Source organism: Rattus norvegicus, chromosome 2 (assembly GCF_021556685.1).
Source record: "Rattus norvegicus strain SHRSP/BbbUtx chromosome 2, alternate assembly SHRSP_T2T, whole genome shotgun sequence".
NCBI lineage: Eukaryota > Metazoa > Chordata > Mammalia > Rodentia > Muridae > Rattus > Rattus norvegicus.
The window spans coordinates 175,911,753-175,933,831 of NC_141535.1; the positions used below are offsets into that span (position 1 = coordinate 175,911,753).

The window sequence follows — 22,079 nt, forward strand, 5'->3', positions numbered from 1 at the left end:
TGAGGAGTTAATTTAAAACCTGAGTGAGTTTCCTTTGTCGGTTTTTTGTTTTTGAGTTCATTGTGATAAAACAATTTAGAGGGAAGTCCCCCATGACCAACACTCAGGAATTGTATTAAGTTTTATACTTTTTCTTACAGAAGATAATTGAAAGCCACTTCCCAAAAGGTGTCAATCTTCAATTTCATAAATTTTATTTAACCTGGGGCTTTCAATTTTCTCTTCTCTTTAGCCCCCTTAAAAAAACAATTTTTCTCAGCTCCACCCTGCTCTGCCACCCCAGGAAACCCTTGTGAACGTGGAGTGATGGCATCATGAACATATAGTAAAGGTGATCTGGAGGAGGCGCAGTTCAGTGCAGAGCACGTGCAGTGCACACAGGGCCCTGGTTAGTTTAATCCCAGGTCCAGGAAAGACGAGAATAATTTTGCTGCTATTTCATGAGAAGAGGCTCTTTTGTGTTTATCACGGTCTTGAGACATCTTCAGAACTAAGCATTTTGCAGTTAATGTCACTAGGTTTCTAGGCACCATTTGGATTTAGAGCAGTTGGTTAAACAAGGAGATACACCATCCCTTTTAAATTCTACAGAAACAATCCCTTCTTGACTTCAGTTATTCTCCCAAATCCCAATTTGTAATGCCTTTTAATTGATGGCAGTTTGTCAGAAAGATGAGGCACTTGACAGTAACATTAAGGAGCTAAAGTCAATGCAGCAGTTGTAGATTTGCTAATGCTACTGTATTTTTCTGCTCATAGCATGGACCCATTCATATGACTAATTTAGGTACAGGCTTCTCCAGTCAGAATGAGATAGAAGGCGCAGGATCGAAGCCGGCAAGTTCCTCAGGCAAAGAGCGAGAGAGGGACAGGTAAGTTATTGTAATAGAGCAGTTCAATGAAAACTGAATAATATGATGTCAACCCCTTTCTTTGTCTCAGGTAGTTATATTCTGAGTGTTGGGCATTTTTCTAAGTTATGCAGTCACAAAAGTGCTAATACAATCAAACCATTTTTACTAGTTCAGAAGGATAGTGTCTGGTGTGGTAGATGCCCTTTCAGGAGATAAAGGAAAGGTAGGAAGATAAGAGTTCAAGACCATCAAGTTTGAGTCCGTCTTGGCTACAGGAGACACTGACTCAAAAAAATAAAATGGGTGGGTGCTGGAGAGTTGGCTCATGGGTTAAGATTGACTCAATCAGAGGATACAGGTTCAGTTCCCAGCACCTTCATGTAAACTCAAAACCATTGGTAGCTCCAACCCCAGGGAATCCACCACTCTTCTGGTCTCCATGGGAACTTAGCATGGGTGCACATATGTGTAGGCAACATGCTCAGACACATAAAAATAAAGTAAAAGTTACAAAGAAAAAGCACCCATACCATGGGTAGAAATATTTGAATCAGTGTGTAGTTTAGGATGTAATAGATGAATTCTCCTTTCATATTCATTGACATATGACATCAGCCTTCATAAAGGGGTATTGAGGAGGCAGTCATATAGCTCAGTGGAAGAGCTTTTAACTGTCTAGGAGGGAACCAAATTCTTATTTTTTTTCTTTTTTTCTTTTTTTTTTTTTCTCTTGAGCTGGGGCCTTTCTAGGCAAGCGCTCTACCACTAAGCTAAATCCCCAACCCCCAAATTCTTTTAATAGGCAACTGTTTTTGGCATGGTCTCCTTTTTTAGACAGACTTGATGATTAAAGAGTGAGGGCAAAGGCAAATGGTTAAGGTATCAGCAGTCTCTTGTTATTCATATCAGCAACTGTTCCTATTGTTATTAACTGGGTAATTTAAAATGCTGGATTTCTCTGAAAAGAAATGTCATGCTTTTGACAGGCAGTTGATGCCTCCACCAGCCTTTCCAGTGACTGGAATAAAAACTGAGTCTGATGAAAGGAATGGGTCTGGGGCCTTAACCGGAAGCCATGGTGAGTACAGTGGAGCTGGGGTTGGGAGGACAAGTAGGGTGGTTGTTAGTCTTCTAACCTGGTGGTCGGTCCAGAAGATTGAAACCAATCTCCGTCATCTACTGACTGATAACAATACTTTTTTTAATTTATAAGGACAGTTTATGCCTTTCTATTTTTAGTCCTTCTGTGTTGGGAATAGAGTTGTCTGCTTTATATTTTATGCATACCACTCGTATTAAATTCGTAGGAAATACTAATGATTGGGAAGTAATTTCAGAATCCTATTGTTCATTTTGTCTAATTGGCGGTCATCTGATGTAGATTTGGGGAAAGTTAATTTCCCTATGTGTTGGGAGCTGAGCTCAACACCCAGCAGCATCCCGGAACTCTGCATCCTGTGCATGGGATCATTGTATTCCTTGCCTCTAGTTGATAAAAGTGAACAGAAGAAAAAAATAGTTTTTCTTTTCTTCTTTTCTTTTAGCTCTTTAAGAGGTGAAATGTTAGTCTTCAGAGACTCACTTGCTAACTTTCCTTTTTTCTTTTCTTTTTTTTTTCTTTTTTCTTTCTCTGTTTTCTTACATGGTTCTGGTGGATTGTCATTTGCTGGTGCTGGCTGTTTTTCGTGTGATCATCAACGTTATGGGGTGACCATTGACCCTGTGGCTACAAAATGGTGTCCAACTAACCACTTACAATTAACATCTTTTTTTTAATTAACGAATTTATGGTATTTTTTTTCTTGGTGGGGATTGGGGTTGGGCTTGTTCTCTCTTCTAGATTATCCAGCCAAGAAGATGAAAACAGCAGAGAAGGGATTTGGCTTAGTAGCTTACGCTGCAGACTCCTCTGATGAAGAGGAAGAACATGGAGGTCATAAAAATGCAAGTAGCTTTCCACAGGGCTGGAGTTTGGGCTATCAGTACCCTTCGTCACAGCCACGAGCTAAGCAGCAGATGCCGTTCTGGATGGCCCCATAGGAAATAGTGGACAGAGCTCTGACACTCGGTGACTCTTCTTAGCAATAATGCATGCACTTGATTAAACAAGACTCTGGAACCTGTTCTGGGGGCCATCTTGGACCTTCGAAGACATTAGGGATGCAGTGTCCCCTGTCATAAAGGGATGCCATTCTTTTTAAAACCCTGTTTCTGCAGTGGCATAACATCTGTTAAAATTCACTTAGAATCACAAATTTGCATCAAGCTTTTTAAAAGTTGACGAAATGTGCTTGTCCAGTGAAATATCAGGACAGAGTCATTGCTACATATGTTTGACCTGGTCTAGCCTTTTCCAAATGAATAGCCTCAACTCTGTTGTAAAGAAAGTTTTATTTGTATTTTACTACTATTGGGTCAATTTTGATAACTGGTTATAAACAAAGCCTTACTATTTATTAGTGGGAAATGGTTTAAAGACCCTTCCTTCCATACTTACATGTAATTCTAAGAGCTCCTCATCCCTCTTTCCATTTGGATTCTTTGTTTGGAAAATGCTGTTTTACTAATTTAGAATGGTCAACTACAACTGGATCCTCAATAGGAAAATGGAGTTATTTTTGCATTGTTTCAATACCGGGATGATCCAAAGCTGGCACCTTTAGGCACACTTGTTTCAGATAGCCATTGCTGTTGGCACTGCCCTTCCAACCTCCCTGTTTTCACGTTTCAAAGAAAACGTGATGGAAAGCTGGTCAGAGCTCATCACACAAATGAAATACTCATTTGTCTCAGAACTGGTCGCAGCGAGAAGAGAGATGTGATGCTACCAATAGGACGGTGACTCTGACTGGAATTGCAACTTGTCCTTTTTTTCTTGGCATTGTGACTTTTGCCAAAAGAACTTTTTTGTATCAAATATTGATGTGTGGAAGTGAAGGAATCGGTGGCTGAGCCAGGAGTGTCTGAGATACTGACTGTCATTTTTGCACATTTTTGAATACTTTGCAGGTTGGCTTTGTACAAACTCTGGTTTCCTGTATGTTGTAAATAATTAGACCATAATTTCATTATAAATAAATGTATAAAGATTCTGCTTGTCATTTTTCTTTTTCTTCCCTGGCCCATTCATAACACTAATATCAATAAACTCTTTTTAATTATTTATTCCTTTTTAAATGTGCATTGTTAGTTTGTTGCATGTATGTCTGGGTGAGGGTATCAGATCCCTTGAAGCTGGAGTTTTATACATAGTTGTAAATTGCCGTGTGACATGGGAATTGAACCTGGATCCTCTGAAATAGTGTTCTTAACCTTTGAGTCATCTCTCCAGCCCCTTATTAATAACCTTCTGTATTCGGAGCATAATGCAGTTTTCCTACCCAATAAAAACTTAAAATGCTTCAACATTTGCATATGCCCCTTGAGTGCTGCAAAGTATATCCTTAAAGTCAAAAAGATTTATGATTATTAAGTTATTTTTTTTTCTATTTTCTTACTTTCCCCCTTTAATGGTTTGCTTTATTTGTTTTTGAGATAGGGTCTCACTGTATGCTCTTCTGACCTCCAAGGCCAGATACATATAAAATTATAAATACATCTACATAAAAATAAATCTTAAAACAAGATTAATTAATGGGATACATTTTGTTCCATGATGTGTGTAGCTGTCAGAGGACATCCCTTCAGGAATGAATTCTTTCACTTTGCTTCCAGTGAACAAACTAAGCTCTTCAGGGTTGCGTGACAAGTACCTCTAATATCTGAGCTGCCTGGTTGGTATTCTGTATAAAAAGGCTAGCCTCATTCTCCTAGAGATCTGCCTGCCTTTGTGTCCAGAGTGCTGGGATTAAAGAAACCCACCAGGATTGGCCTTCCCCCTGGTATTTAACATTGAGTATCATTGTGTAGCTCAGTGTAGTTACAGCCACTGCCCAAAAGACATTCGAATGTTTTGTTCTCATGTTTTTGGCAATTGAACCCAGAACCTGTCTATGCTAGATAAAATTCCACCACTAAGATATATCCTAGACACGTCCCCCTTTGGAGTTTTGGAGACAGGGTTTCATGTAGCTTCTGCCTTCAGAGCGTGGTATTCTAGGCCAGCACTGTGCCACTGTGTCTGGTTACTTTTCACTTGCTCTTTATAAATTATTTTGAAGACTAGCCATGTGGGTAGATCTCTTCGGTCAAGGCCAGCCTGGTGTACATAGTGAGTTCCAGGACAGCCAGTGCTATGTAGAGACACCTTATCTTAGAGAAATTAGTATTTTGAGGCAGCATTTTATTTATTTATTTATTTATTTATTTATTTATTTATTTATTTATTTTTGGTCACTATTGCTGTGAAGAAACACCATGACCAAGGCAACTCTGAAAAGAAAGCATTTAATTAGGGGCTTTGTAGCCGGTCTTTGCTACTTTGGGTTCTTTTTCCCACCCTTCATCCCCCAGTATCAGCCCCTAATGCTACATAGGAGAGAAAAGGGTGGGTGTAGAGGGGAATGAGGAAAATCCCTGAATCTAATCTCTTGTTTCTTGACCACAGCTACTAAGAAACCACAACTGACCTCCCTAAACCTACCCCCCCCAAGAGTATCAGGTCCTAGAGTTTATATAATCTGAAAGTTCTAGAATAATAAAAGTCACACAATTGCAGAAACTGCAGCTGGCAAAACCATGCCTCTGTTAGAGCACAAGGCAAATCAGAGCTGCTGCAAACATTCCAAGCAACCCTTATACCTGGGATTCAAACAGCTGTCAGACCACACCCAGTTCTTCAAAAGTTTCAGCAGTACATGAAAACACTTATCCCAGAACTCAGGTGCTGGAGGATGGAGGACTTAAAGACAGCCTCGGTTACATGAGACTCAAACTCTTAATAATAGTGTTCGGAAGACAGGCAGATTACCATGGTTTTGAAGTCAGTCTGTAAAGTAAGACCCTAAACCATCCCTTCTGTTCCATCCTCGTCTATCCTCAACCCCCCCCCCAAGCTGAGGACCTACATGCTTGCTAGGCAAGTGCTCTACCACTGAGCTAAATCCCCAACCCCTCCTCTCACCACTCTTAAGCACTTTCTGAGACAGAAAGGTCAGGAACTGTAGGATAGCTTAAACTGCACACCTATATCCTGTCTCCAACAGATAAGGGATGTGGAAGTTGCAAGAATAAGTTCCCTACCTGTGATGCACAGAGTGGATAAAGATAGTGCCCAGTGATTACTGGTTTTCTTTTTCTTTTTTTCCGGAGCTGAGGACCGAACCCAGGGCCTTGTGCTTGCTAGGCAAGCGCTCTACCACTGAGCTAAACCCCCAACACCCTGGTTTGTTCTTTATGAGGCTGGGTCTCACTTTGTACAATAGGTAGCCTTTACTAGCTTGGAATTAAGACCCACTATCTGTCTAATTTTTCTTTCTTTTTTTTTTTTTTTTTTTTTTTCTGGAGCTGGGGACGGAACCCAGGGCCTTGCGCTTGCTAGGCAAGTGCTCTACTGCTGAGCTAAATCCCCAACCCCCTGTCTAATTTTTCAAGACAGTTTGTAGTCCAGACTGGACACAAACTCAGTCAGATACACCTGCCTCTGCCTCTGCCTCTAGAGTGCTGGGACTAAAGGCGTGAGCTACCTGCTTTTTTTACAAAAGGTATATTTATTCATGTGTATATTTTTGCCTACATGAATATTCGTGTACCATCTTCATTCCAAATGGCCAAAAGAGGGTTGTGGATCCCCTGAAACTGGACAGTTGTGAGCCACTGTGGAGGTGCTAGAAAATGAATCCCGATTCTGTGCAGAAATAAGTGTTTTTAACCACTGATAATTTCTCCAGAGCTCTGCTTTTAAGACTGTCTCATGCAACCCAAGCATTGTGGAATTTAGTATGTATCCAAGGCTGGCCCTTTTAACTGTTTGGCACCAACACCTTCCAAATGCTTGGTTTATAGGCATGTGCTTGCATCCTATCTGACTTGTATTTGACTTAATAGTTTTAAAATTCAAAATTCCAACTAGAATAACTGGATGCTGCGAACATCTGGGTTTGGTTTCAAGAGCCTTAGACGTGAGAGCTTTTTTGGAAAATGAAGCGCGGCTGTGTAGCAAGTACCATACCTACCCTAATGTATTTTAGTAAGATTGAGGGGGTGTGGGTTTGTACATCTGGTGACAGATATTTTCCCTCCGCCAGCAGCAAACAGCCCTAAGTTGATCACTTTAAAAGTATCTGTTCGATTACTGGAACACCCATTTATGTAAGTGCAAGCTTTGAGATTCGTACGTGACCAGAGGGCTTTGCGAGTTAGAGCTAGGCGTGGGGCGGAGCAAAGTCTCTGTCAGCTGTGGGGGCGGGCCCCCAGGGTCACGCCCCGCCCACCGGCGCCATCTTCCAGGACCCGGGCGGGGCCCTGGGCTGTGGGGCGCAGCTGGGAACGAACGCGGGTTACAGCCCGGATCGGAACTCGTTTCAGAGGTACAAGCACAGGTGGGCAGGGACGGGGTTGGTGGTGGCAGGAGAATGGGGGAGCACAGCCACCCGGAGAGGACTTGGCAGTGTCAGGCAACCCTCAGCATTCATCCGGCTCTTTCCTACTGGCACGCTGCCTCAATCTGAAGAGAAGTCCAAGTTCTTTTTATTTTTCTGGAAAAAGTAAGTTTGGAAATCTATGATATGTTTTAGGACAGAGTCTAACGGGGGAGGGAGAGGACGTAGGCTTCTTAGTGTTCCGCAGTGAGCAGAGTAGGCCACAGTGTTTGGGGACGCAGGGGGCTCTCAGACTGTGGCCGACTGTCTCCATCCTGGATTGAATGTTCTGTGCCTTCTCTAGGAGGCCTTTCCCAGGGGCCCAGGACTGCCCAAGAGGACAATGGAGTCTGGAGCTCGCCCAGTTGGTAGCAGCTGTAGCAGCCCTGCAGCACTCTCAAGGGAATACAAACTAGTGATGCTGGGTGCCGGTGGAGTTGGGAAGAGTGGTAGGTAACCTTATACCTTTGCCAGAAACGTTTGAAAAGCAATACTCAGAACAGATGGGTTACTAGCTCTTGTGCAAAATTGATAGTTAAAATACATAATGGTCACTGTCATGAGTTCCGTTTCTTGTTTTGAAGCCATGACAATGCAGTTCATCAGCCACCGATTCCCAGAAGATCATGACCCCACCATTGGTAAGTTAGCTCCTTGTTTATATTTCCAGATACACCCTGTGAAAGTATCTTAATAGATTTAACGTTTAAAAAATATTTATATCCTAAGCTTGTTTGTCTATGTAATTTATACTTACTTAGAAGCAAGAGTAAACATTTGAGTTTTTTTATTTTAGACTTCATATGTACATTTATGCTATCTTTAGTCTTTGGATTATGTTGCTAATAAACAAAATTTTTTTCAGGACATATAATATATTGTTAGGTTAAAGGAAAAGTTTAAAGGCTACTCAGTGAAACCTCTTCTTGCTATCACTGTTAAGGGTCTGACATGAGCCTGACCCTGAAGTATGAGTCAGCTGATTTGAACTTCCACAAAAAGAAGCAGAAAAACAAGTAGAGCCAGCCTGCTGAACTCTAGAGCCAGTCTTCCCCGTGAAGCTCTCCATTTATTTCCTTATCCTCGAAGCTCACTATAGAGAAATGTCTCCTGTGTCTTTGTAATCTTTGACTGTCATGTGTTGGTAGAATGCCAGCGGAGCAAATCAGTCTCCCCCCACACCCCTCCTGAGGATTGCACCTGAGACTCAAGGCACGCATACCAGGAAGGACTCTGCCACTGAGCTGCGTCCCCAGCCTTGTCTTGTCTCAAGTTATGCTGTTGGTTTCCTTTGATAAAGGTGGAAGCCCAAGCTAGCCTTTGAACTCATAGCTCCTTTCGCTTAGTCTAGGACTAGAGGCGCGAACCCCATGTGCAGTTCTGTGGTTCGTGGGCTGTACTGTTGTCGTTATTAGCTACTATCTGCTGTAGACTAAAGATGTTACTCATTGCTAAATCATAAGGAAGCAGTTTTGATTCTAAATGATGAAAAGAACAGTAGGGCTGAGGAGGGCACAAAAGCTCGGCCGTCAGCTGGGAGCGATGACAGACAGCTGTAACCCAGCAAGAGGAATGTGAATCCAGCACCAGTCTCAGCTGCATAAAAGTTGACCAAGAATACTTAGTAAGATCTTCTGTCAAAACCAAAACAAAAGCCTGCCGATCTCTGGCTGTGCCTATTTTATTCAGCATATGCATCTGTGGGCTTAGGAAAAATGGAAACACTTACTGTCTTTTTAGCAGACTGTACGGGAGTTCTGTATTTTTGTGTTAGGGATTAAGCCCAGGCCCTCACACAGGCTAAGTACATGCTGTACCACTGTATCCTAGCTCTGGTATATCAACTTTAGAACATTGTTTCAGACACTCAAACTGTGGTATGGGAACTCCATGAATAAAATCCAGGCTGCCCACCCATGGCTCCCAGAGCCCAAATTCAAAGTTGTATCAGCTTTGGCGATTCCTCCCTAGAGGAAAATGACCTGTGCCAACTGGCTAGGCAGGGTCAGTATCTACCCTCTGCCTATGGATGAGTGTTTGCCACCCCTGCTCTCCTGCACTGCTGGCTCCTGGGTGTGGGAAGACTGGCTTACTACACCCACCTAGTTATTCTGCCCTTGTTTATACTGAGAACTAGCCACACCTAGAGATTGGCTGGAAAATGTCACATGGTCACCTCAGTTGGGCTGGGAGCCCAGGCCTTGAGCTGAGGCCACAGAGTCTAGTGGCCCATGTCCTAACTTCAGTCCTTGATAGAAGGGCAGATAAGTTCTGTACCTCTTTTGTTCTAGTCTCCTATATTGGTTTTTAGAACTATCCAAATAGGCAGGATTTTCTTTGGCCGTGCACATGGTACCTGTCTGTTTTCTGGTGCTGTGATATAATCCTGACCAACTACTCAGAGCTCGTCTCTTCTTCGTTCCCAGGTACCACTGACCGTCTTCTATTTTAACATGGTAGCTATCATGCAGTATAGTGAGGTTCACTGGCTGTCACACAGTGTGAGATGTGAGCTGCAAAAGCTAGTAACAAACTTGGATGGATCTAGGAATTTGCCACTGAAGAAGCCCTTGTACCCTGGGACTTATTCTAGCGGGAGAGAGTTAGGGTTTTGAGGCCGAGGAGCAGGTACCATCTGATAGTTCTTGAAGAAGAAGGAAATTCAACTTTTCCCAGCTCTTTTTTTCACTGAAAACAAAAATCTGCTTATATAACCTAACCACCACTTTAGCATCTGAGGTAAACATGCTTGCCCCAGTAGCCTGGTAACCTGAATTTCTGCAAAACCCATGGAAAGATAGGAGGAGAGACTTGACTCTACGAAGTTGTCTTCTTGGTCTCTGCACACACACTGGCACGTGTGAGCATGTGTACAAACACACAGAGGCAAACATATAAATAATAATATAAATAAACTTAAAATAAAAACCAAAAAGAACTCCAGAAACAGTCCCTCATTTCTTCTGTATATATTTTTATTTTTTTTTATTTTTTTTTTCGGAGCTGGGGACCGAACCCAGGGCCTTGTGCTTGCTAGGCAAGCGCTCTACCACTGAGCTAAATCCCCAGCCCCTATATATTTTTAAAAATTTATTCATTTATTTTATGTATGTGAGGACACTGTTGCACATACTTCAGACACCAGAAGAAGGCATCAGATCCATTACACATGGTTGTGAGCCACCTTGTGGTTGCTGGGATTTGAACTCAGGACCTCTGGAAGAGCAGTTAGTGCTCTTTAACCACTGAGCCATCTCTCCAGCCTCCTCTTCTGTATATTTTTGGAAGTGACATTAAAAATGTTTTTATTTGTGGTGCTTGGGGTTGAACTTTGGGGATTAAGGTAGACAAGCACTCTGCTATCAAGCTATATCCCCAGCTTTCTTACTTTTCTACCCTAAGGAGGTTTCATCAGTTTGTCTGCAGTGCTATGGATTGAAGACTGTATATATCTTCTGTAAACACTCTGCTGCAGATCATTATCCCTGCCTCATGAACTCCCTTTCTTTTGTAAGATTTAGTTTTAGTTTATGGGTGTGGGTATTTGTGTGTTTGTCTATGCAGCACAGTATGCCTGGTGCCTGCAGAAGCAGGACATTGGGCCCTTGGGAACTGGAGTTCTACAAAGGTGTGAACTCGCATGTGGGACAAACTGGATCATTGGCAAGAACCCCAAATCAGTACATTTTTTGCCCTGTTGTGCTACTCTCCCAGTCTTGTGTGATTCCCCAGTCAATGTACATGTGTCTTGAGCACACCGTGAACAAAACAAAAATACAAAAGTTACTATATGTGTATACTCACATATAAGCACGTATACACATGTGACTTTAAAATCTATGTCAGTCCCAACCACTAAGTTGGTTTTAAAATTACCAATCTTGGGGTTGGGGATTTAGCTCAGTGGTAGAGCGCTTGCCTAGGAAGCGCAAGGCCCTGGGTTCGGTCCCCAGCTCTGAAAAAAAGAACCAAAAAAAAAAAAAAAATTACCAATCTTAAGAGACAGTGATCTTGGGCTGGAGAGATGGCTCAGTGGTTAAGAGCACTGACTGCTCTTCCAGAGGTCCTGAGTTCAAATCCCAGCAACCACATGGTGGCTCACAACCATCTGTAATGGGATCTGATGCCCTCTTCTGGTGTGTCTGAAGACAGCTACAGTGGATTCATATAAATAAAATAAATCTTAAAAGAAAAAAGAGAGGGGCTGGGGATTTAGCTCAGTGGTAGAGCGCTTACCTAGGAAGCGCAAGGCCCTGGGTTCGGTCCCCAGCTCCAAAAAAAAAAAAAAAAGAGAGAGAGAGAGAGAGACAGTGATCTCTAATTCAAAAAGCATTGATTAAATAGGCTTCTTTATCTCTGAGAAAGAGTTAGAAGCAGGGATTGATTTTTAAAATGTTAGGGACCAGGGTTGGGGATTTAGCTCAGTGGTAGAGCGCTTGCCTAGCAAGCTCAAGGCCCTGGGTTTGGTCCCCAGCTCCGAAAAAAAAGAAAAGAAAAAAAAAATGTTAGGGACCAGTGATATGTATGGTTTAGATGGTTAAGGCACCTGTCACCAAGTCTGCCCTGAGTTTGGTTCCAGTAACTCATGGTTACTGCAAGAAAAACAGTTCCTGCAAATTCTCCTCTCGCCTCTGGAGCTGTGCTGTGTCATGGGCTGGCAGGTTTGTTTAGCTTGAGTCCTATCCTTCAGTCTCACATGATAGAAAGAGGAGCAGCTCTTGAAAGTTGTCCTCTGAAGTCCACATGCACTGTGTGACATGTTTGTGCCCATGTGCACACACAACCAATTAAATACTGTAATGAATTTTAAAATGTGAAAAGGAAATATCTTGGGATGTATGCAGACAGTTTTTGGTTTTCGTTTTGGTTTTAAGACAAGGTTTCGGAGTTGGGGATTTAGCTCAGTGGTAGAGCGCTTGCCTAGCAAGCACAAGGCCCTGGGTTCGGTCCTCAGCTCCGAAAAAAAGAAAAAAAAAAAAAAAGACAAGGTTTCTTTGTGTAGCTCTGGCTGTCCTAGAACTTACTCTGTAGACCAGACTGGCCTACAGAAATCTGCCTGCCTCTGCCCCCAAGGGGGTAGGATTAAAAATTGTGCACCACCACATCTGGCAGTTGCTTTTTTTTTTTTTTTTTTTCGGAGCTGGGGACTGAACCCAGGGCCTTGCGCTTGCTAGGCAAGCGCTCTACCACTGAGCTAAATCCCCAACCCCCTGGCAGTTGCTTTTAAGTGATGAAAATATTGAGTAGACTTCTGGAAGAGCTATCTGTGCCCTTAACCCCCGAGCCATCTCTCAGCCCACTCTATCTAACTGCCAACACTGGCACGGCACACGCCTGAGATCTCACCTGTTGATGATTGTAAGTTCCAGAGCTAGATTTGTTTATTTAAGACGCTGTCTCAAAAGTAAAATTTCTCCTGGGCTGCAGAGGCAGGAGACTTACAAATTGAAGGACCATTGATCTGTTCTACAGACCAAATTCAAGATTAACCTGGTCAACCTAATGAGACCTGGCATCGTGGTTGCCACACTTTAAAACCAGAAAGGGCCACAGTGTGAGACCCTGCGGCAAGAGGAAAAGGTTGCAGTGTGAAAGCCTGTAGCAAGAGCAAACAGAGAAGGAGCCTGTGGGGCTCAGTGGTGGAGCTTGTCTTTCAGAGGCCTTGGGCTCCCTCTTCAGTGCTCTAGAAGGAAAAAAGTATCAGGAGGCAGATCTCTGTGAGTTCCCAGCCAGCCCGGTCTACATATCAAGTTGGCCAGCCAGGGCTGCATAGTGAGACTGTGTCTCAAAAACAAAAATAAACAACAGAAAAGTGAAATTAAAGGGCTAAGATACCTAATGCTTGCACTACCACCTGCTTAACACCCACGCTTTAATCGCCAGCGTTACAGCTAATAGCAATATGCAGAAAGGAAGTTGGTTTTGCAAGGAAGGGCTTATGACATTTTCTAGGAAATAGTCAACTGGTGAGGGATGCCTCACCGAATATAGCACACTGCCTGTTCTTGCAGGGTCACAGATTCAGCTTCCAACACTAACATGGCAGCTCAGAACCAACTGGAACTCGAGTTCCATGGGATCTGATGCCCCCTTCTGACCTCTATGTTATTCAACACACACACTTTCAGCCAAAATACTCATGCATAAAATAAAAATAAGTCTTTAAAAAAAGGTGTAGAGGCATGGTGACAGCCCATTACTCGGGGCTGAGGTATGAAAGATAAACTGCAGCATACGCTGTGCACAAGGCCTTTCAGTCAAGTAGCCCTGGGTTGTAATTCTGCCCCATCGCTAGTTAACTGTGGGTTGAAGAAGACATCCAGTATTTTAGGATCAGCTGTTTGTTTTAAAGACAGGGTCTCACCTATAACTCTCTGGACTCAGACTCACAGAAATCTGCCTACCTCTGCACTCCTCATGCTGTGGTGGGTTTAAGGACGTTCCCCACCACCCCTGACCTGCCTCTGCACCCTAAGAATGTGTACCGTCATCATGGCTGACATTCTTTTGCTGAAAAATGGAAATAGTAATGCTTTATTGGATTATTGGATTATTGTGACTACTAAGTGATTTAGTGCATATAATTTAGCCTTATCTCTTACATGTAGTTTAGTAAATGATAATTGGGACTAAGGGTGGGTACCATTATGCCCAACAGTTAAAATACTTCTTTAGTATGTGCACAATGCCTGGGGTGGGGGTGGGGGGACTACTTATGCCACAGCACATGTGTGAAAGTCAAAAGGAAAGTTTCGTAGGTTCTGTCCTTTCCTACTTTTATGTTGTGTTCTAGGGATCTAAATCAGGTTAGAGCTCAGGGCCATCTCTGGCTTAATAATTTCAAAAGAAATTCTTTCAGAATCCTCGTGGTGCTTTTAATTAGAATGACCCCGCAGGCTCATGTATTTGAATGCTTAGTCACCAGAGACTGAAACTGTTTGAAAGGATTAGAAGGATTAGTAATTGGAGGAAGTGTGTCACTGAGCGTAGGCTTTGAGGTCAGGTCTACTCTGTGTGTCCTTCCTCTCTCTCTCTCTCTCTCTCTCTCTCTCTCTCTCTCTCTCTCTCTCTGCCTGTGCATCAGGTTGTAGCTCTCAGCTGTTGCTCTGATGCTATGCATTGCTGCTGTGCTCCCCATCATGTGCTCCCCATCATGTGCTCCCCATCATGTGCTCCCCCTCATGTGCTCCCCATCATGTGCTCCCATCATGTGCTCCCCATCATGTGCTCCCCATCATGTGCTCCCCATCATGTGCTCCCATCATGGTGGTAATAGACTAACCCTTTGAGACTGTAGGAAAGTCCCCAATTAAATGCTTTCTTTCATAAGAGTTCTTCAGGCATGGTGTCTTGTCATAGCAATAGCACAGTGACTAAGACAATCCCTTTCTTTTCTTTTCCTTCCTTCCTTCCTTCCTTCCTTCCTTTCCTCCCTCCCTCCTCCATCCCCCTCCCTTTCTCTCTCTCTCTCTTTCTCTCTTCCTTTCTTTCTTTCTTTCTTTCTTTCTTTCTTTCTTTCTTTCTTTCTGTTTTTAAGACAGCACTTTCTTTTGTAGCCCTAGCTGAACTAGAGCTCATTGTGTAGACAAATTTAGCCTCGTATTTACAGAGATCCTCCTGCCTCTGCTTCTTAAATTCTCAGAGTTCATTTTTAGGCTAGATTTATAGCTGTGAATAAGATACATGACCACCTATGAACAAATAAAAACCTATTGTATACCCTAACCTATATATTCTGATGAATTTAATAGCATCCTGAGAAAATTAAGCACATAAAAACAACTTAGGGGCCGGTGGGAGGCTCAACAGGTCAAAGCATTTGCTGACCTACTATCCTAGGGACCTGGTTTTCATCCCAAGATCACGTATAGACTTATAAGGAAAGAGGCAACTCCACAAAATTGACTCATGACCTTTCTATGCATCCATACATACATCATACACTCATATACACATCGATAATAATAAACTTTTAAAAAGAACTTTGGTGGGCTTGAAAATTAATGCATTTGCTGTACAATCCAGAAGCAGAGTTCATTGCAGGTCCCCAGAATCCTGAACTGGCTTATATGTTAACTCCAGCCCCCAAGTCAAAGACAGAAGCCCTAGTGTCAAGCTGCCTGGTGAGACTGGTAAGAACCCTGGGTACCCTCACACAGGCCAGTGGACAGAGAGACTGGAGAGATAGGGCGGGCCGGAGAGTAGCTCAGGAGGAGAGAACCTGCTGAGCATTTGAACCTCAGGATTCAAGGCCTAGCTCTACCAAACAGATATACAGACAAACAAATAACAATACGTGGGACCAACTCTTCTGTGGGACAAGTTTTAAAGTCAATTGCTTCTTCCTGCTCGTGAGGGATTTGTTTGTTTATTCATTTATTTATTGGTTTGGGGGGTTTTGTCTTGTTTTTGTTTTTGTTTTTTTGTTTTTTTTTCTTTTCTTTTTTTCGAAGCTGGGGACCGAACCCAGGGCCTTACACTTGCTAGGCAAGTGTTCTGCCACTGAGCTAAATCCCCAACCCCTTGTCTTGTTTTTTGAGCAGGGTTTCTTCATGTAGCCCTGGTTGTCCTCGAACCATATCTGCAGTCCAGACTGACCTTGAACTCGCAGAGATCTGCCTCCTTCTGCCTCCTGAGTGCTGGGATAAAAGGTGTGCGCCAACACAGCCCAGCCTTGTGTTTTCTAACAGCCTTTCTTCCCTCCTGTAGAAGATGCCTATAAGATCCGGATCCGCATTGACGACGAACCCGCCAATCTGGACATCCTGGACACAGCAGGACAGGTACTAAGCCCAGAGCTGTGTGAGTGGAGGGTGTCCTCTAGGACAGGGAGAGGCTTCTGTGGACAGTGTCACTAGTTTGTCTCTCTTAATTTTCCATGCTCTGCCTCAGGATAGCAGGTAACTGACATGCTGTTCCTTTACTCTAAAGTAGACAGTGTGTGCATGGGAGTCCACACTGCAGCAATGCATTCTGGGCCTTTGTTTCCTTTTAGGCAGAGTTTACAGCCATGCGGGATCAGTATATGAGAGCAGGAGAAGGATTTATCATTTGTTACTCCATCACGGATCGTCGAAGTTTCCATGAAGTTCGGGAGTTTAAACAACTGATTTACCGAGTCCGCCGCACCGATGACACACCGGTGGTTCTTGTGGGAAACAAGTCTGACCTAAAGCAGCTGAGGCAGGTGAGGAGAAGAGGTCTGGGATGTTGTGGGTAGTCATTTTGTTTTTTGTTTTGCAGATTGCTTGCCCCTAAAATAGAACATGAACATTATCTTCTCTTGGCCTTGGAAATGTTGCTCTATTAATTTCCTGTTATTATAGGTAAAATTTAGATTTTGGAAATCAATTCACAGGAGTCTACACAGTTAATAAGCCATCTGTGGCATGAACCTTTGGCCTTAGCACTTGAGAGGCTAGGCCATACATTTAAGGCCAGCCTAGGCTACATAGACCCTGGTTTAGTTAGTTAATCGTCAAACAAACGGCAATAGAACACTCATTGAGGATCATGAGCTGTTCCCTTCCAAATCTTCAGAAATGTTTGCATGTGGCTTAGTGGTAGAGCTCCTGCCTAGCATACACAGGCACCTGGGTTCAATCCGACAAAAATTTTTTTTAATTAATACAGGCTATGGCTAACAAGAGATCGCAGATAGTAAAGCATTTGCTTTGTCTTGTAAACCCAGTGGCCTAAACTCAAGCCCTAAAATCCACGTAAAGTTAAAAAAAGAGAACGATTGCACAGAGTATTGACGGTCATATGTGTGCTGGGGTATGCAAGCCTCACACACAGTGTACGCACCTAGTAAGTAAGTACTTTAAAATAATAAAAATTAATTATAACTTGAGGGTTGGAGAGCTAACGGAACAGTTAAGAGTAGTGGCTGCACTTGCAGAGAACGTGGGTTCCCTACCCAGCACCCACATAGCAGGGCTCACACACTCTGTACCCCAGCTCCCTGGGACCCAGTGCCTGGAATCCATGGGTACCAGGCATGCACATGGTACACAGACATACATGTAGGCCAACACCCATACACATAAAATAATAAAAAAAAATGTAAACAAAATGCTAAACTAAACCTTCAGAAATAAGAGAAATGATTGAGGACTTTTCTAATCTTACTATGTTGTCTTGACTGGTCTGGAGTCCTTTATGTTGGCCAGGCTGGATTTGAACTGGCAAAATTTCATGCCTCTGCCTCGCAAGTGCTGGGATTAAAGGCTGTGCCAAGCGATACCCTTTAGTCTAGTAATGATTTGAATGTGAACAGGAGTGGAGTGCTGAAGTGTGCGCTCCCACAGCTGCTAGCAGGGCAGTGTATATGAGACAGGTCTCCTGGGAAGTCGGAAGCTTTAGCAGTTCCTATGTCAAACCCTCCCTTACTGCCTGGAGGAGAAAACAGGAAGTAATCTCACTGTCCAGAGGCAGATGGAAGAATGACACGCCACAGCCCAATAAATACCTCATGTTGGCTTCTGACAGGCCTGTGTCAGCTGGGGCAGATGTCTCTTCCCTTATGCTTTTCTCTCTTAGAAGCAGCAGGATAAAGAAAACTACCATTCTCAATTTTCCTATTTACTTGATAACTATTCCAAAAACATTACCTTGAAAGGGCTAGGTCCTGGTCCCATCACTAAAGTGAGTGTAAAAGGACCTGAATTCAGTTTGGTTTTTACTTTTTGTTTTTAAAACTAGGCATGGTGGTATGTACTGGGGAGATGGAAACACGCAGATCCTTTGGGTTTGCTGGCCAGCCTACTTGGAAAGCTCTAGGCCAGTGACAGGCCTTGTCTCAGAAAAGAAAATTGCAAGCTATGGGGTAGTACAGTTGGTATTGTCTGCTTATCATCTAGGGAGCTGGGCATGGTGATGCACAAGGCAGAGGCAGGTGGGTATCCAAATTGAGGCCAGCCTGGTCTACAAAACAAGTTCCTGGAAAGCCAGGGCACATGAGAAACCCTGTCTTGAAAAAACAATGTAACAAAATTATGCAGGGGCTGGAGAGAGGACTCAGCGGTTAAGAGCACTGACTGCGGGGTTGGGGATTTAGCTCAGTGGTACAGCGCTTGCCTAGGAAGCGCAAGGCCCTGGGTTCGGTCCCCAGCCCCGGAAAAAAGAACCAAAAAAAAAAAAAAAAAAAAAAAGAGCACTGACTGCTCTTCCAGAGGCCCTGAGTTCAAATCCCAGCAACCACATGCTGGCTCACAACCATCCATAATGGGATCTGATGCATTCTTCTCATATGAATGAAGACAGTGACACCGTACTTACGTACATAAAATAAATAAATCTTAAAAAAAAAAAAAGGAAATTATGCAGGAATCCCTAGGCTCTATCCCTGCATAAACCAAGCTCATGGCACACACCTGTAATTCCATCACTATAGGGCAGAAGGTTTACAGGTTCAGAGATGTGCTTGGCTACCCTGGAATATAAGACTCTGTATTTAAAAAAAAAAATCTTAGAAAACACACTAGAAGTAGAATCATGTAGTGTGAAGTCATGTAGTACCCTCCTGTCATCTCAGGCACACGGGCTGTGTACTCTGCTGGTACCCACTGGGTGAGGGGCTGTCTTGTGACAGTTGTCACTGCTGCCTGCTTTACACCATGCATTTTCTCCTGTTTGTGCCTTTGAAGGTCTCCAAGGAAGAGGGATTGTCTCTGGCTCGAGAATTCAATTGTCCCTTTTTTGAGACCTCTGCTGCCTATCGTTACTACATTGATGACGTTTTCCATGCTCTCGTACGGGAGATTCGTAAGAAAGAAAAGGAGTTAGTACTGGCCATGGAGAAAAAGGCTAAGCCCAAAAGCAGCGTGTGGAAGAGGCTGAAGTCACCGTTCAGGAGGAAGAAGGACTCAGTGACCTGAGTGAAGTGGGCAGCAGCACTGTGAGCTGCAGTGCTCCCCCACGCAGTCAGTACTCTGCACTAGTGAGCATGCTGTTTGCTCTCCTGCTATGTGCTTATTCTAAATGCCACTGGCGAGGGGACTTGCCTACTGGGAGTTGTCACTGACTTACTGTCTAAAGCCCTGTGCTAGGTGACTCTGACTCATGAACTCATCAGGGCACTGTCCACTCCTTAGTTGTCACATTAGAATTTGGTTGGCCATTGTTTTGGTTATGTTGCTGATGTAAATTTATTCGTGTAAATTGTTTATACCCAGGAGAGTATGTGAACCGTGTGCACTTGACTGAGTTTACAAAGGAACTCTGTGTTGTATTCTTCCCACCACCCTTCAACTTGAGCCTCCTGGTACCGTCTCACAGAAGAACCTCTGCCTTGTTTAGCCACACTGTGCATCCTAGAGACAGCAAAGGTTGAGGAGCGAAACTGGCACTGAAGGTGAGTAGGTGTCTGCTGAGTGGACTCCTGTCATGGACTGTGGAGTGCCGAGGTTTAAGCTCACACAAGAAGACGAGGCCAGAAACATGCAGGGTCAGAACAGTGCTCCTACAGTGAGCGAGAGAAGTGCACATTTGACCCTGCTGCTCAGGTGGTAAGGAGACAGGAGCACATTTCTCCCTGAACATGCTTGGTTCCCCCTTCCCTCTCTGCCCTCTTTACCTGGGCAACCTGATTCTGGGTCTGGGACCACTGCTAATCACTCAAATCTTCTTTAAATCCTTTTTTGGGCTAGGCATCACTTCTGTACTCCTCCTAAGTCTGAAGCAGGAGGACTACCGTGAGTTTACCGTAGATTACAGAATGAGAGCCTGTCTCAGAAAAACAAAACCACAAGTAAATAAAAACAAATTCTTTCTTAGGACCATTTTACCACAGACCTTGTCCAGTTTTCTATCCCCTTTGAAAAATTAGGTGAGGCCTGATGGTTTTTAGGCCTTTCACTAGACTGATGTTATTGTCCAAACAGAAGAGCCATCAGGGGCTCTTCAAACACAAAATTGTTGTGTTCCCATAACCTCAGCAGTCCTTAGATAGACTCGGGGCTGGACAGTGTGTGGTGTCTGTCCGATGGAGCAGTCTTGAAGCTTTAGGACTCACATGTGTGAATTGGCTCCACAATCACAAGATTTCCTCAGAGTAGTCAGAGCAGCCTCAGAGAACTCCTGAAGCAGCTCTGTACGTGATTGAGACTAGTCCTGCACGGAGCAGCTTGAACTCTTAGTGGTCAACTCTCTGTCATGGGGTCAGGATTATCTTGTGGTTCGAATGTGCTGTGTGTGGCACATTCAGGAGAGTCGGGGTCACTTCAGGCTCAGGTGCCATGGGCAGCCCCTCTTGAAAGCTGCCACTCAACTTCTTGCTCCTCATTATCAGAAGAATGGCAGATCTGGATCCAGATCCCAGAAGGAGTCTCTGCTGGGATTTTTAAATTCTGGTTAGTTGTCTTTTGAAAAGCCTGGTACCTTTTTGCTACTATGCAAATTGCATTTTAATACTGAAGCCATCAAAAAAAAAGAAAGACCCAGGAGCTAGCGAGATGGCTCAGGGGTTAAGAGCACTGACTGCTCTTCCAGAGGTTCTGAGTTCAATTCCCAGCAACCACATGGTGGCTCACAACCATCTGTAATGGGATCTGAAGCCCTCTTCTGGTGTCTGAAGACAGTTACAGTGTACTCATACATAAAGACAATAAATAATTAAAAAAAATGAAAGACCCAAGTCCAAGCCTGTGTAACAGAAGCACTTGGGAGAAGCAGCAAAGTATGAAGAAAGTGCAGCAGCCATCGCTTAACAATATCTCACTGCATAAGGACTGCTAGACTGAACAATATCTCACTGCATAAGGACCGCCAGACTGAACAATATCTCACTGCATAAGGACCGCCAGACTGAACAATATCTCACTGCATAAGGACCGCCAGACTGAACAATATCTCACTGCATAAGGACCGCCAGACTGAACAATATCTCACTGCATAAGGACTGCTAGACTGAACAATATCTCACTGCATAAGGACCGCCAGACTGAACAATATCTCACTGCATAAGGACTGCCAGACTGAACAGTATCTCACTGCATAAGGACTGCTAGACTGAACAGTATCTCACTGCATAAGGACCGCCAGACTGAACGCTTTCACTGCCCAGTTCTCCCAGTCTGTGGGATTGTCAGCAGTACCAAGCACTGATAGCCACAGCGATTGATGGTTGTCAAGCAATAGGAAGCCACTGCTAGGAAGACCTGTAAGAAAAGGATTCATTCTGTAGGAGGAAAACTGCAGTGAGTGTTTTAAGGCTATCCCTGTCCCACGTTGGATCCTGGACAAGCTAGTCCCTTAATCTGCATTGAGAATTGTATTCATGGTGCTGGGTAGCTTCAAGTGCAGTGTGTGAGCCGTAGGCCTCCTCAGTGGTCCAGTAGCTAACTTACAAGCTTTAGGTCATCAGTATTGGCCAACCTGAAGGCATGAAAATCAAGTGTTCCCTGGAATTTTGAAGAGAAGACTCAGGACAAGTTGAAAGGCACTGAACCCGTTTGTGTTGAAGCAGATTAGTAATTACAAATAATTACAATTGGTGGGGAGATATGTTTTAACCTTGATATATTAAAAAGTATTGTGTGTCACCTGGGAAGAAGTTCTTCACTAGTCCACTCACATATGAAGACAATCTGTGCAGCATAATACACGAGGTTTAAACACGAGTGTTGGATTTTCTTTTCTTTTTTAACCTTATAAGTGGGTAGAAATGTCTGGAATCACTTTTTTTAAAGTACACTCAGGTTAGAGG

The 22,079-nt window shown here is 43.6% G+C and overlaps 2 protein-coding genes across 13 annotated transcripts in view; both read left to right on the plus strand.

Moving 5' to 3' along the window:
* Positions 1-4,031, plus strand: part of Khdc4 (KH domain containing 4, pre-mRNA splicing factor) — a 28,508-nt gene extending 24,477 nt beyond the window's left edge. For 3 of the 7 annotated variants that reach the window (XR_015665548.1, XR_015665551.1, XR_015665559.1), the window contains exons 12-14: positions 788-872; positions 1,841-1,932; positions 2,695-3,946. Coding sequence is in view for 2 of the 7 variants with exons in the window: in NM_001399238.1 (NP_001386167.1) it covers positions 760-872; positions 1,841-1,932; positions 2,695-2,894 (405 nt within the window). In the remaining 5 variants the exon portion in view is untranslated. 7 annotated transcript variants of the gene reach the window in all.
* A 3,187-nt stretch (positions 4,032-7,218) lies between these two features.
* Rit1 (Ras-like without CAAX 1) lies at positions 7,219-21,993 on the plus strand. 6 transcript variants are annotated; one of them, NM_001396541.1, is given in 7 exon segments: positions 7,219-7,498; positions 7,677-7,821; positions 7,957-8,013; positions 16,082-16,155; positions 16,368-16,559; positions 19,021-21,100; positions 21,271-21,993. In NM_001396541.1, coding segments are annotated over 5 exon segments (660 nt in total). In that variant the 5' UTR covers positions 7,219-7,498; positions 7,677-7,715; the 3' UTR covers positions 19,252-21,100; positions 21,271-21,993.
* The last annotated feature ends 86 nt before the right edge of the window (positions 21,994-22,079 follow it).